General features: G+C 36.0%; 1 protein-coding gene across 3 annotated transcripts in view; it reads right to left on the bottom strand.

The window, feature by feature from the left end:
* The window catches only part of LOC115448112 (calcium/calmodulin-dependent 3',5'-cyclic nucleotide phosphodiesterase 1), a 302,717-nt gene that overhangs the window by 204,208 nt on the left and 82,242 nt on the right, over positions 1–16,267 (bottom strand). Inside the window, exons 1-2 of one of the 3 annotated variants that reach the window (XM_037441798.1) lie at positions 6,714–6,752; positions 3,816–4,262 (exon numbers count right to left, since the gene is read on the bottom strand). The exons of the other annotated variants lie outside the window; for them this stretch is intronic. Of the exons in view, the coding sequence (XP_037297695.1) occupies positions 3,816–4,062 (247 nt within the window). The 5' untranslated portion in view covers positions 4,063–4,262; positions 6,714–6,752. Of the gene's footprint in view, positions 1–3,815; positions 4,263–6,713; positions 6,753–16,267 lie in introns of those variants that run through there. 3 annotated transcript variants of the gene reach the window in all.

The raw sequence follows: 16,267 nt of genomic DNA, 5'->3' as shown, positions 1-16,267 counted from the left end.
TCCGTCAGAGGAAGCCCACAGTCGTCCCTAATGCGCTGAAGAGGGCCATCGCGGAGTTTTAGTTGGTATGCCGTGCGTTGTATATAGGTTAGGGACTCGGCCCAGCGGTCACCCGAAGGTCAAGATCAAATTCGGGCGGCTCAACGCCGGGTCGTAAGCCACGGTGACTCCAACATAACCGCTCAGTCGCTCTCCCTGAATCCCTCCACTTTATCCGCGAAAACAAAACAAAAAAAAAGGTTCCTGCCCGACTAATGTTTGTGATTTGTCTTGGTAAAAATTGGCTGATTGGCTGTGGCTGATCCCGGAACGCGACTTACTTTAAAACGGTGGTCGATATCCGGGCGGATACAAATGTAAGAATTAATATGTATGAAATGTATATGTCATGTAATTAAAGGCATAATATCATCATCATCTCAGCCACAGGAAGTCCACTGCTGAACATAGGCCTCCCCCAAGGATCTCCACGTCGACCTGTTGGAAGCGGCCTGCATCCAGCGACTTCCTGCGACCTTAGCCAGGTCGTCCATCCACCTTGTAGGCGGGCATCCGACATTTCGCTTGCCTGTACGTGGCCTCCACTCTAGAACCTTTCGACCCCAAATAATATACAACTACCAAGGCATAATATACAACTACACAAATATCATCTACCCCAGATAGACACTGTCTTGAATTACTATATTTTATGCTTCAATGGCAAAGCGTCCATGCAGCCGGATTTCTAGCGGCTTCCCTTTTAGGTTCATTTACGTTTCCCTTAATTTTTATTTTTTGTTAAATTGGCCGCGATATTTTAACTAAGGGCTTTTTAACTTTTTTTTGCCTCGGGTCACCATTTGAATAATTGCACCTTTCACCAATAATATGCTATTTCATCCTGGCAAAGGTTATATAGATAAAGCCGCAAATAACATACAGTACAATCATAAAGCTTCGATATCTTGTACAAACTGTCGAAACAAAACTACAAACACATTCGATTAATGATACATCATTGTTAGATAGTGTTATCATGCCGCTATCGGGTGATAACGCGGGCCGCGTCCGTGACGTCATTGACACGATAGTTTTGGCGGAGCTTTACTAGGCCGATAAACTACGCAAAACAATGATGTACTTAAAAGGCCTTATTCTGCCGTGCTAAGCGCAAAAGCGGTATGCCACCATCACAGATTTTTAAATACAACTTTACAGTTTTGTAAAAATGAGATAGTATACTCTTTTAAAGTTTTTTCGACAAAGTTCTAAATAGGATACCGATATTTAGGTAACTTCATTGGGTGGGTATTTCTTTAAGCTATCTGACGACATAAAAATCAAGGTTTGGATTTTTTTTGAGACACCGCTTTTGAGCTTAGCACGGCAGTATACTTAGATGGAATTCATATTCGGTATGACAATAGTCTTGTCTATGAGACGGGTGTGATCGAATTAGTTGTGCTGACACTACGCGGCTGTATGTGTGACGTTATTAAAACACATAGTATTATGATTTGTCTAGAATTGGAGGATATGCGCGCAATAGCGCAAGCCACGGCCTATCACATGAGACGGATATAAACTCGACAAATACTGAGAGAATAGGTTATGCCTATACTTAACACTTTTTTGCCAAATGATTTCACAATAGATATTTTAATAACTCACTAAATTACAATTATTATGGTCCATTTAACTCACAATAGGGTGCCGGAGGTTGGAGAGGTTTCGCTATATGATACGTAGCCTCTGCTTAACTATTTTGGGATAAAGAGGTGAGTTAATATTTATAAATTATAGTCACACACTCACAATATTTTACAATATATAATTTAGTATTATATATATTTAAGAAGTTTCGTAGTATTAAGTCCACCTCGAGTGCTTAAGTACTCATAGGTATAACCTTGCAATATTTATGAGAAACGCAATAACGCTCCATTAGCAAAGAAGTTCAAAACAAACTTTTTATGATTGATGTCTTTCTTTATGTTAGAAAAGCTACCTTATTACTAAAGTATTAGATGTTATAAAGATCATAATTACCTCGGGGCACCTAAAAAACATGTAAGATGCTTAAGAGACATTCAATGACAAAAAAATAAGGAGAGTTGTCTTTGGTCCTCTAGCGCAATAATAGTATAGAACAAAACATATAATAATAATAATCTTAGTCAATAACATTTTTTTCTAAGAGAGTGGAGTCCCAGTCGCGCCGGCCCATGGACAAAATCTTTAAACAATGAACTCCGCAAATTTTAGGTTTTCACCTCGCATATAAGTCCTAGTGGTGCAAAACATCAATGATATTAAACTATTTCAAGGTAAAATGTATTCTTTGAGATTCAAATAAAGTCTCAAGTACAAGGACAGTACATCTATTGTGTATTGTAGAGAAATGATAATAAAATTATACGTAATAGCATAGTTCTGGTATAGATTCTGATTTAGTATGACAACAATTTAATTATCGATTAGTATTTATTTGCGGCCTCACCTGGATATAAGACTTTTTATATGATTATGAATTTAGATATTGCAGCTTCCTATATGTGAAAGATTTCGGAATCGGAGCTAGTTTCAGAGATAAGCGTTTTTTAAAAACGTACAATAATTTCAGCCTTATAATATTAGATTAAATTAATTTTAACCGACTTTCAAAAAGAGAGGAGGTTCTCAATTAGTTTGTTTGTATTTTTATAATCTAATCTACATAATATATTTTTATTAGGTATGGAAAATATTAAGAATACTTGAAACCGTTTAAAACACTCAATACATAACATGGACACCTCTACCTCTTAAGGTCCAAAATGTCATAGAAGAGACGAAACCTCAGCAATACGTATACTTTCTGCCTACCTTTTAAGGATATACGCGTGAATTTATGTGTGTAAAATGATATGGTAGCTGCATACGTAACGAGATGAAACCTCAACCGCAATTTGACGCGCGTCGGACATAAGAGCCACGTGTTTTTCCGTACATCCTCCTATCTTTGTATATAACATTTTCTCACGTTTTAATTAAAGAAAATAATCATTAGTGAGAGTTTTGTTATACTAGTATGGCAAATTGATAAAGTGTAAGTGGAGTAGGATCCAATAGAATGTCGATTGATCAGAGATGATTAGCCCTCAACAGTCGATACAATTATGCCGGCTCGCTGAAACCAGATATACACAGGCGGATCCCGGAACGCGACAAACTTACGTGGGCCACTACGGCGGGTTTTAACACCTTGTGAACGGTGGTCGCTGTCCGGGTGGATATAAATGTATCCTACCACCAGCAAAAGTCAGTCAGGCACCAAAGAAATAGTCTCTACGTAAATATATAATAATTAATTTGGCAAAGACCTTTGTATGATATTACTTGCTTCGCCCGCGTGAGAGAGTCCAAATTAAAAGTCTATGCCCTTTTCTGGGTCTCAAACTCTCTCCATAACAAATTTCATTGAAATCCGTTTAGTAATTTTTGAGTTTATTGCGTTCAGTTACGGTGAGCACTTTGCTTTATAACATGTAAGAATGATGATGTAGAGTTAAATAATGAGCTATGACGTAATACAAAACTATGCAATCGTATTTCATAATACATCCATATCGTAGGGCCTAGCTATTACTTTGTAATAGAATGTATAGGATATTTTCCAATATAGTATTGTATTATTTGTGCGGTAGAGTTGTACAGAATTGAAATATATCAATAATTATAATTTACTTGAAAAGTTACAAACTTTTGAAAATAGTCTTTATTTCTTTTAGTTAAGCATTTAATACCTTAAATCACAGAGTAACGTATAAAATCTATCAAATATTCAAACTCACCAATGACATACGAGTATCCGTCTAAAGTGAGGACGCATTTTCTCAATGCCCCCGACGCTGACCGGTGCCTGTGCGTCCTGGGCGCTGCTCCCAACGCCCTCCCCCCTCCAGGGTCACTGTGACACTTATGCACCAGCTCTTTATCAGCCACACTGCCCTTGCCGTCGACCGAGCCCTGCCTGCTGCCCTCGAGCAGCGGTTTTCCTCGCCGCATCATCACATCATACGCTATCTCCCTTTCGCACATTAAACGGTCAACAAAACAAAACACAAAAACACACTAAATCCAGGTGTCACTCGAATGCATCTCACTCGCGAATCGGTCATGCACTGCGTAGAATCGGTCACTCGATACGGAATCGGTCACTTTATGTACAGAATCGGTCAATTTATGGATATCACTTGATATGAAACGATATGCCTGAAGTTCCGCGCTTGTATCACCGGCTGTATGTAATAAATCGTAACGGTCCTCTTTACGTTCATGACGTTAAGGAATAAAATGATGGCGTGCCGCGTGGGATACTTTATGATAATAGTCGATAAAATAAAGAATTGAAAAACTATACGTCTTAAAAATCGTGGCGCATGCCGTATGGATGGTATTTTTATTATTTCGCGTTGATGTATGTGGCATTATGTTGTTCTCATTTATTATTCATAGAAAATATGCGTGCAATTTTAAATTCCGAACAGGAGTCGTTTGAATTTGTTCTTGTTGGCCAGTGTTGGTTAGAATAGTTTTTAATTAAAAATTCAAAACAATTGTAAATTATTCATTTTACACAGTTATCGTTGCTTTTATGTTAATTTACTCATGTTATGTACATTGTTTATAATATTAATGTGATGTTATCTGCTACCGATAAATAACAAAATAAAAAACCAATAATTGCGCGTAAAACTACATACTACATTTTTTTTTCTGATGTAAAGATATATCTATTTAATTCGAATGTCTATGGTATAAATGCGCCTATTTACGTTTTTAAAAATAAATCCAAACCGAGTAGCGACCGCGGGTCGTATCCGATTCTGCGGTTGGGCAACATGCGGTCATCGTTAGATGAATGACCGCCAATGGCACACCTTCGTACTTTAGTTAAGCAATAAATAGATTTAATCAGATACGCGTCATCATAGCATAGACTGAGAACACTCGTCTAAAATTTATATTGCAAGCTAAAATGACCATTACTGGTATCAAATATCAATATTGATCGTAACAAGCAAAATGTTTAAAAATGTAACTTTTTTTATTTCTATAATTATATTTTTTTTTATTAAATACATAAATTCAGCGAAGAAAATTTTAAAATAATTCCTTTTTGAATTTAAATCTGTGATTCGAATATTCTATATTCAAATGCAGCCGTTTTGAAATATTTTAATTCGGCATTCTATTGTATACAGTATTGACACGGGTATAGACAAACAGTGTTTTTAGGTCACCTAATTCCCGCCCTGATCAATTTGATCCTTTAAGTGACAGTTCGCGTCGAAATTCCAATCACATTCTAATATAATTCATGATTAAGAATACATTAACATGACTGTTTTTCGTTGTAACAATTTTGATACTTTGATAAGCAGAGAATTTTTACTCAAAAATACATTATTTTCATTCTAACAGAATATATTTTCAATAAAATACTTTTCAGAAATAATTTCAATACTTTTCTTTCTTCTAAAGTCTCAACTGTTTGACACTTTTAAAAAACAATGTCACATTAATCAGACCATTTCAATTCAAACAGTAGACCCCAATTAAATGTCTATTGATTTTAATTGTCAAAACAAATGATAGTTCATTAAGAATTAATTACTTGTGCGTGTGATATGATGCCATGCAGTTGAATGGAAAAACATGTTAATAAAATCTATATGAGTACAAAGTACAATAAGGTTGTCTTTATATTGTGGTAACAACTCGGTATTCGTAATATTTTCATCATTATATCAATACCCCCTCCCTGTCATGTTTTGAATTTGCCTTAATAGATTTTGATGCGTTTCCTGCATCGAAATCAGTTCAGCTGTTTTATACACAAACAAATTAAGACTTTATTACATTAATATAGATTTGAATATCGTACGACCAAGACAAATTGCTATTTATCGACATAGTAAATTGTTATTTTGTTGCGTACATTGTCGATTGGGTAATTCAAATTTCCCCGACGTCCTCGTATTTATACGGCTAGGATAAAGAACAGGTATTAGCAATTTAGGTCATCTAATCGCATTTGCATAATACATTATATATCATACCAGTAAATACATTTAAATGAAATTGCTTATTATCGCGTATAATGAGGGTCCTTGAACTTTCATAACGCGTTAGTAAGTGTGTTTTTAGTGCGGTGCTAATTTGTTTCTAGTTCATAACAGTCATCTTGACAACTCACTCATTGTTCGTTAATTATGAATGGATGGAAGAGCGCATTCGGCGTAAACACAATTTGCATCTATGGAATAAAATTACGTTTATATTCACTTTTGATACATATACTTAAGTATATCCAACACTAAATTTGTTAAACAATGTTAAGAGCGCGAAATTAATGTTTACAACGACACATGTGGCCATACGGAAATTTATTTTCGAGCTGCTTATGTTGTTTTTCCGCCATAGTAACGCACCACGGGGCGGTCATAAAATGTTGCGTCATGGCCCACGGGGGTGGCCCCCCCATTTGTAAACAGATTGTGACGCTGTCCACTGGGCTATGCCAAATCGCGACCAACAGGTGGTCCCCGTTGTGAGAACGGTTGAAAGAAGTCCGTAACGGTTTGAGATAATATTTTGAATTTCGAATTCGAAATTTAAATTTTCCGATTTACGAACGCGTCGACTTCGGGCATGTTCGGACGGCGGGTTCGGACTCAGAAGCTTACAGTGCGTTGTGGCACGCTACCGTACCGCGTGGAAGGCTGCGCGCGACTGCCGCTGTCACGCCACATGCTCCCGCTACAGGTAGCTGCTGATTATTACCGAGCATTTTAAGTTCCGAATTCGAAATTCCCGGGATATCGGGCAATTTTATTTCATTAAGTAATTTTCAGTTCTGAGTGTATGTCTTTGTAGTGTGTGTAATTGGTTAGGCAATTTAAGCTTTACGTAGTACAAAAATATTTTTGTTATTTTCATATTAATACATACAAGTCAATATTTTTCTTACGATATGAATACACTGTTTGTAATTTTATTTCGATGTTTTTTATGACTATTGCTGCCGAAGGCGGATGAGTATACGTCCCACTTGATGGTAAGTGTTGAACATGACCATGTCAATAAAAAGTTGCATAATATTTATGCATAAAAAGGTCGACTTAAGTGTAGCATATTAGTGTTTTCTAAATAAGTACTTAAGTATTACATCTTATGGGTCATAATTGTATTCAAGACGGGGTAGACTGAGTTCAACTAGTGTCCTTAATTGCGTTTTGTTCATCATATAATAAGGGGTAATCTTATTACCATACCGAGCACAACTATAAATCTAGGCAGTAGCGAATGGTGATTTTTTTAAAAAAGTAACCCATGCAAAAAATATGGCCTTATTTAATATATCGCGGTCAATTTAACAGAAAATAAAAACTAACCCTCTTATTCATAGACGTAATTTATCAAAGGACGGAGCATTGCTTTTATAACAAGTCTGTTTCCCAGCTTCGTTTATTTGACGGCTTGCTGTTTGTTCAGCTTTGTTTATCTGACAGCCAACTAGATTCAAGTTGTATCTCAACATTAGCCAATCGCAAGGGCCCTATGTATGCATATGTACTGCGAAGGCTGCCATGCCGTCAGCACTGAGAGACTTGCTATCACAGCAATGCTCCGTTCTTAGATAAAAAACGTCTATGAATAAGGGCGTAAGACAAACGTAAATAAACCTAAAAAGGAAGCCGGTAGGAATCAGATTGTATGGCCTACGGACGATTCGCCACTGAATCTTGGACAACCCATGTTTGTTTTTTAAATGGACCATCTTATTATACAAATAGTTCTTGAAAGTGATCTTGAAACAGACTGAAAACAGATAAAAGCTTGCTATTCAGTCTATGTTTGTTTACGCGTTATTTTCAAGTACAAGGGATAATTTAATGTAACACCTTGAAATATTTTTCTTGTATTATGAGATTATGTGGGCTCTGAAGCGGGTTCTTTTTATATTGTTTATTGCTTTGAAAAGATGAGCTTGTCGTTCGACCGATGGTAAGCGATACGACCGCCCATAAACAGCAGAAATACCATCCAACACCTTGAATTACAAAGTATTGTTTAATATTCCACTGCGCTCGCTATCCTGAGACATGAGATGTTAAGTCTTATAATGCCCTAATCCCAATTAAATTTTATTTTCACGCGGAATTTAGCGTTCAGGGATGGACAGAGTTCATTCAACAATTTGCACGTGCGCTGTAATAGAGAGTTTTTGAGTTTTTTCAAAAAGATTGCAAAAGACGAAATAGAGGCCCCTAACTCTACCTTGTCAATAATTTATATTAATTTCGGTTAATGTTTACCAAGCAAGTACATATTAATGATATTAAATTTTATTCTGGTATCCCAAGGCAATCATAACAAGACATAGCCCAGAATTAGTACCTCTGGTAAATACATTTTTGATTTTAGGAATTTGTTTTGTTAAATCTCTGCATGTAACTGTGAACAACTCTAATAGTCCAGCCATACTGCCTTCTGCATCTGACATCATTATTATTATTTACTAGGTGACCCGATAGACGTTGTCCCGTCTTAACTATGAATTTGCAGCGCGCATTCTGTCAATCGCTGACAATTATTTCAAACAATTGACAGTTATATATAACTAATATTGTCGTTAAAATTTCTTAAATATTCTAATTTTCCGCGCAATTTTTTGAATTTTTTCATTCATAAGAACCTTCTCTTGACAATAATTAATACAACAAAAAAGAATTAGCGAAATTTTTCCACCCGTTCACGCGTGATGCGATGACCAAGGGAAGAGATTAATTTTTATATATATAGATTAAGATTAATACTAACCGTCGTTGTAACAATGGGTCAATTTATGTTGGTTGCGGTATTTTCCATTAAACAGATGTACTGTTAGCGAGTGTCTGAAAAGTATTTAAGTAAATGAAGCGTAGGTAATAACTTTGCGTTACCACATAAATCAGAGGCTGACAATAGATTATCATAAGTATCGACGTGTTTACTATTTATCTTAGTTAAACAAACAATATATATAATAGGTGCTTATAGTATTTGAAATTCTCTATAGGAATTTTGAAGGTGTGTGAAGTCAACCAATCCGCACTACCAGCGTGGTGGACTAAGGCCTAATCCCTCTCAGTAGAAGAGGAGAACCCTGTCCAGCCGTGGGGCAGTATTTAATACAGGGCTGATATTATTATTTATTTATTTATAATATAGTGTTGGCGAATCATGGCTGAACGGAATTGGATGCATAACGTTGGTTGTCTGATTGACCTAATTTTCTTTGTGACATTGAGTTTCATATGTGGTATCAGCATATTTTTCTTCGGTTTTTGAAAATATTATTTAACAAAATATGCTGTTTAAAAAAACTTAATATCACTTTACCTGACCAGGGGATCGAACCCGAGACCTCAGTAGTAATACAACTACGTCACTGAGGCAGTCAAAAATGTCTTTAGTGGAATTAAATAAAATATTTTTGATGCTCTATTGTGTATGCATTCTGTAATAATAAATTCTATTTTATTAAAATAAAAAAAAAACCTACTTTAATATTATAAATGCGAGAGTTTGTGAGGATAGATGTGTGTATGTTAGTTCCTCTTTCACGAAAAATCTACAGAACGTATTTGGATGAAACTTTACAGTCATATTGGTTATACATCAGAATAGCACATAGGCTACAATATAAAATGATTTAGAATTTGGTCATAACATAACGAAAAGTATCAAGTAAGTCAGAAAAAAAATAACCCGAAAAATTACGTCGCGCGGACGAAGCCGTGAGCAAAATATAGTACATAATAAAATAGAAATGGCGGTTTAGCGACCATTCCTTTGTTAAATGGTTATTAAAGTTTATTATTATTTATTATTATTGGATGTCACAATCCACAATTATATCGTAACTTATCAGGAAAATTTTCTTACATAAAATACATTTCTAATGAGGAATGATGTCACATTCTACATACAATAACTGTTATGTAGGTAAAGCAAAGATAGAAGTATAGTGCGATATACCTGTTGCTACTGCACTCTACTTCTGACTTCTGGTAGAAGAAATGTTGTAATAATTCACAAACGATCCTTGTGTCCTATCAAAATAAAAAAAATATATATTTTGCCTGCCTCGATTGCGCAGTTGTATTATATTATTACAGTACGTTTGTAGTGCTGGTTACGGGTTCAATTCCTGGGTCGGGCTGTGATATTGGTTTTTTACTCAGCATCAGCTTGGAGTCTTAAATTTGTGCCCTATATAGAGATTGGCTTGACCTCTATTACATCATGGGACAAAATACAGATGGAGAAAAGATGGGGTACCAGAGGCGCCTCTGCCTACCCTTTCGATGTTAAAGGCGTTAGTGAATGTCTATTTTTTATACAAAATACTTTTTATATAGCGATAGGCTGCCGATCGGCGGTAAACTCGCCTCCTACCACATTATGGGACAGCACACACATGGCAAAGTGGGTGTACTGGTTACACCTCTACCTACCCCTTAGGCATAAAGTAAAGGCGTGATGATATTGCGCATATTATATTATTATTCTATCATAATCATTCGTATCCAACATTATAAATGAATAGAGAAATTATTAATCCATTAATTCGAATTCTATTGTCGCCGAAATCTATGTAGATCATTAAAATACGATCAATTCTGTACATGTGACGTTTAACACTGCCTTGTTTCGAAACCTTAATGGTTGATTGTGGTTTGAAATTAACCGGCCTAAATTAATAGTATATAATCGGTTTATTGGACTAGTGGTGACAGGTATAAAGCGCTGGATATAATGCAAGTATATCTTTGATATTAGGCAATTTTTTTGTTGTATGTTTGTCAAAAGCGGCGATAGTTTAGCCGATAGGAATTTTGAAGGTCTGTGAAGTCTACCAATCCGCACTAGACCAGCGTGGTGGACCAGCCTTAAACCCTCTCAGTAGTACACAGGTACAAAGGGTTGAATTCAAACAATGAGATCTTTTTCTGATATGTCGGTGGGTCGTAAGTCATCACCATCATCATCATTTCAGCCGGGAATAGTCCACTGCTGGACATAGGCCTGCCCTATTGAGCACCATAGGGACCGGTTCTGCGCCGCCCTCATTCATCGGACTCCGGCGACTCTCACCAGGTCGTCGGTCCAGTTTCTACGTAAACTATCGTATTTGGAAAAATAGTGTTATTCACTTTTTAGCATTAATTTATCTAGTTAGGTTTATTATCATACGCATGGCAGTTAATAAACGAAAAAAAACTCTTCCTTAAAATCCTTCATTTACTAACCTTTTTTAATGGGTTTTGTAGTAAACATTACCTAGATGACGAATGCTAAAAAAGTGAATACTTATTGCTATTTTTTCAGATACGATAGTTTACTTAGGAGCCCTCGATATCTTAGAACGTAAGCTACGAATCTTGTAAAAATACTAGTCAATAGTTCCGAGCGGTGTTCGATTTCTAGCCGAAGCCGAACCCAATAATCACCACAATCTTCCGCCATAAGATGATGGGTTAAAACTCAATGAAACTTACTTCAAGATTGGTTACAAGATACAATTAATAATATAAATTGTAAAATTTTGAAATTAAGGTTTATATTGTCTACAAATGATGAAGCAATTATAAAAAATACCTTGCAAATTTTCAAATAGAATAAAACTTCGAAATTATATGAACTACAACATTTACTCATCATCTTTTGATTTTGACTGTTGCTTCAATCGGCCCATATGAGCCGTAGGCTAAAGGTTTAGCCGAAGGTCTCGTTTTAGCCAAATTTGCCGAAGCTTTGACTGGAATATTTATTTATTTAGTAACGGCAAAGTAAATAACTACTTTTAAATAATAAATTAGAGCAATATCCAATAACCCACGATCGCCAAAATAGTAACAGTTTTCATTTCTAAAACATTACGAAGATAAACATCAAACGAAGAGCCGTGACAAAATAACTTATTTCTATTACATTTATTTTCAGTAAGAAATCCATTAAATTGAGGATATTGAGGAAAAGTCAAGATGTATTTATTTAACAAATTGGGTGCACTTGTTGAGCCTCTGCTTACCCCTTCAGGACAAAAGGGTACATTAGTAAGTATATTAAAGTATATTCTACTATACAGAGAAGCCAAATAAAGTCCCAAAAGATTATCTTATATTGAAAACACGGAACGACTCTACAAGCGCATTTTCCGAAGCTTTCCGCTAATTTTCTAGTATAAACTGTACTGAAACTAATTACTGATTTAATTAAAACCGCTCCGAGCAAGAGTATGAACGGGCGTTTTGTTTTAAAACGTGTGTCTGTTTTCAAAGGGTCAAGTACCTAAGAAAACATGTTATAACACTCTTTGTGACGGGACTTCTCTTTTACACGACTTACGTTTGTTAGCTTAATAATGGTCGGCTTATACAAACACACCATACTTTTGGGTGAGAGCTGAGGCGCTCATCATCGCTTCATCATCGCACCATCCGCTTTTAAATATTATTCCCGGTAATTGGCAATACGCCCGAAAATTAAAACATAGCTACAGAAGCGTGGGTATGTTTAGTGTTACATATCTGGTTAACCCTGAAAAAGATAAAGGCCTAATTCTATGTATCTATCATGACATGATCATCCCTATTCAAGAAAAATCAGAAGTATTATTAAACCAACAGTTCGCCGTCTATGTTAATGGGCCTGTTGCTATGAAACTGGCACATTTCTGATTGAACTGACACTGTTGTGGCGATCATGTTGAGGGCAACCTACTAACAGGTTAGGAACCTCACGGCAGTCACTTGAACAGACTTTAAAGATTAGGAAAAAATGGAACTGAGGGATCCTATAACTGTAATAAAGTGTTGGTCAGCCTGGAAATCGGATTCAGGACCCCTTGGTCTCCATTGACATAGATTCGACTATTGGTTATAGAACTTATTTCCTTGTTTATACACGCCAGCGTAATTGTATTGACTGGCGAGAATTATCTCTCATCAGTCGCCATTCTACTATAAGCATACTCTAACATCTCACACTCTACTATCTTATAGTGCGCCACTTAGCATCAGATGCAGTGGGGGCACTCGGCATGTCCGATAAATTCCTAGGTGGCGATATTATATTATGAAAAAGAGATAATCAAAGACCAGCTTTTATTCGTGGCCCGCGCACATGAAAAGTTTTTCCGGGATATAAGTCCCGGTTTATTTTTCCCGGGATAAAAGTAGTCTGTAGCACCCAGGAATAATGGAGGCTTTCTATCCGTGAAAATCATAATCAGTTTTGTAGTTATTAAGATTAGCGCGTTTAAATAAACTCTTCAGCTTTATATATTAACAATATCAGTCCTGTATTATTTACTGTCCTACTGCTGGGCACGCGCCTCCTCTACTGAGAGGGATTAGGCCTTCATCCATCACCTAGCCAAGTACGAATTGGTAGACTTCACACACCCTCCAAATTCCTATAGAGAACTTCTCAGGTATGCAGATTTTCTCACGATGTTTTCCTTCACTGTTAAAGCAAGCGATAATTCACTAAGAATACACAAATAATTATTTAGAAAAGTTAGAGGTGTGTGCCCTTGGGTTTTGAACCTGCGGACATTCGTCTCGGCAGTCCGTTCCGCAACCAACTAGGCTATCGCCGCTACATTAATAAGTATAGATATAAAAAATTCCACGTAAATCATTGCATACAAATAAACACATCTACCCTCTATTTGAAGTTCGTTAGGTATTTATTCTCTATTATCTTAACAATGTTTGCGTAGGGTGTTACGTATTATGGAAGGAATCTTCCGACACTCCGCGCCCTTCTGTTTAGTAAATATCAATGTCGGCCTTGGGACTTATCTAGATTTCAGTAAGGTCAGTGGTTTCCATTTTGTATGGCATTAGACAATAATAATATCAGCCCTGTATTATATACTATCCCACTGTTGGGTACGGGCCTCCTCTACTACTGAGAGGGTTTAGGCCTTATTTCACCACGCTGGCCTAGTGCGGATTGGTAGACTTTACACACCCTCGAAATTCCCGTAGAGAACTTCTCAGGTATGTAGGTTTCCTCACGATGTTTTCCTTCACCTTTTACGACCAGCCACCAGCCACTAGTCCGGGAAGCAGTTTCTATGAAAGAAGAAGTGTTGCTCTTTTCAATATCTACTGATACTAACGACAGAATATTTATTTCTTAGTATGAGATCGGATACACACTTAATACTCATGTGTATGTAAAAGTTTGTGAGCACCAATAATAATTAAAAAAATACATTTAGTGGTTGAAATGTCATCGCGTCAAACTTGTCTATTAAACAACATTTTGCTTTCAGACTTAGAATTTTTGAGAACCACTGAAATATACCATCTGCGCCCACATTTAAGCGGTTAAAAAACAATGTTCAACAGCGTCTTTTGATCTTCTAATGAGTTGTTGAAAAAATTTATCGCAACAGGACCATTATGTCAGCAGTTAGAAGTTGCTACTTCGAAACATAAGAAAGGGCCTTTTGTAGTAAAAAAAGTTTGCCAACTCTCCTTACTCAGAAATTTGGATAAATTCCGTCTATACAAAATTAGTTGTTAAAAAAGTACAGTTTGCCAAGATTTTTATGGGCTCATTTTAAAAGTTAATCGAATTAATTTTGCGATAGGGTAGCCAATTTTTTTTTGTAGCTGACGGAAGAGTTTATTCTTATTGTGTTTATTATATTATATTTAATAATATCGACCTTGTATTATATACTGTCCATCTGCTGTGCATGGGCCTCCTCTGCTACTGGAGGCATTAGGCCTTAATCCAGCACGCTGGCCTAGTGCGGATTAGTAGACTTCACACACCCTCAAAATTCTTATAAAGAACTTATCAGGTATGTAGGTTTCCTCACAATGTTTTCCTTCAGCCTTAAAGCAAGCGATAATTCACAAAGAATACACAAATATTTTTTAGAAAAGTCAGAGGTGTGAATTGAGATTTGAACTTTCAAACATTCGGCAGTCTGTTCCACAGCCACCTTGGTTATCGCCGCTTTTAATGATTATACTATCATAATGGTTTAAATAAATAAAAGCCAGTTGCCACATGTATGTAAGAGCATCACTTGTGAATGGCTCAAATGTCTTAACCGATTCCTTTTCTGTTATGTTCCAAATTATCTGGACATGGTTTGTATCAAAAAATAATTTTGAAAAATCAACGGATAATGACGAGAAATATTGGCATTGGGTGATATTTTTGTATGAAAATATTTTGTTGATGTTGGTGCTTTAATATTTTGTAATATTTTATTATGTTGAGAGATCACGTTGCTTCAAGGGAGTTTCTTGAGGCGTTTCTTCATAGCAATACAATCTTCCGAAGTGGTGGTAGATTTATGAAGATTTAAAAGAGCTTGCAATAAGCTAATTTGTATAAAAATATACATATTATTTATTTGATTATGTTATAATAATTAGTAGTTTTTCAAAGCCAACGCAGGCTAGCAAATTTCTGAATGACGAGTCATATGATTTCTATCCTTAATTCACATTCATGTAATCAGATGCAAAATCATTGCCGTGATAAAATACTTTCAGGGAAGGAAATTATTTTCTTTTAATTAATGCTGTCAAAAATTGCTTTGGGCATACACGTCATTAACTATTTCACTTATAAATTCGTTAATAAACTTATTAGAGGCTTATAAAAAGTAGTTTTTTGATTACCATTTCTTTGAAAACATAATTTATAATTTGACTTTTGAATTTGCCCTTATTGAGGACAATTTATAAATAAAACAAATCTAGAAACGAATAATCCTCGTGTCTATACTCCAGAGACTTTACGAGATCTTAATTTGATTCCTTCACTCGAGGTGTCTAGGCGTTAATTAAGACCTAGATACAGACGTCAAGAAGCTTAGTCCGCATGACTGCGAATGCCTAGCGTGTCGCGGTACGATATGAGCTTAATTACAATTAGGAACTTGTTAATTGTTGTAGAAATGTATTTTTGTTAATAATTTAAGTGTGTTAAAATAGTGCCCACGCACCGACATAGTGGCCAAAGTTTGTCGCGTTTCGAGATCAGACTATGTGTATCCAGTTCCAATAATTATTGCCGGCATAATTGTATCGACTGCCAAGAGGTAATCATCTCTCGTCAGTAGACATTCTACTAGACCCCACTATACTTACCATTAAGTGTAGTAGGGACATTTTGCAGTGCTTATATTAAAAATACCCCAATAACACTTGCA

This window comes from Manduca sexta, chromosome 23 (assembly GCF_014839805.1).
Source record: "Manduca sexta isolate Smith_Timp_Sample1 chromosome 23, JHU_Msex_v1.0, whole genome shotgun sequence".
In the NCBI taxonomy this organism is placed as follows: Eukaryota; Metazoa; Arthropoda; class Insecta; order Lepidoptera; family Sphingidae; genus Manduca; species Manduca sexta.
Note: the sequence above shows the minus strand (reverse complement) of the source record. Positions and strands in the feature narration are given on the sequence as shown.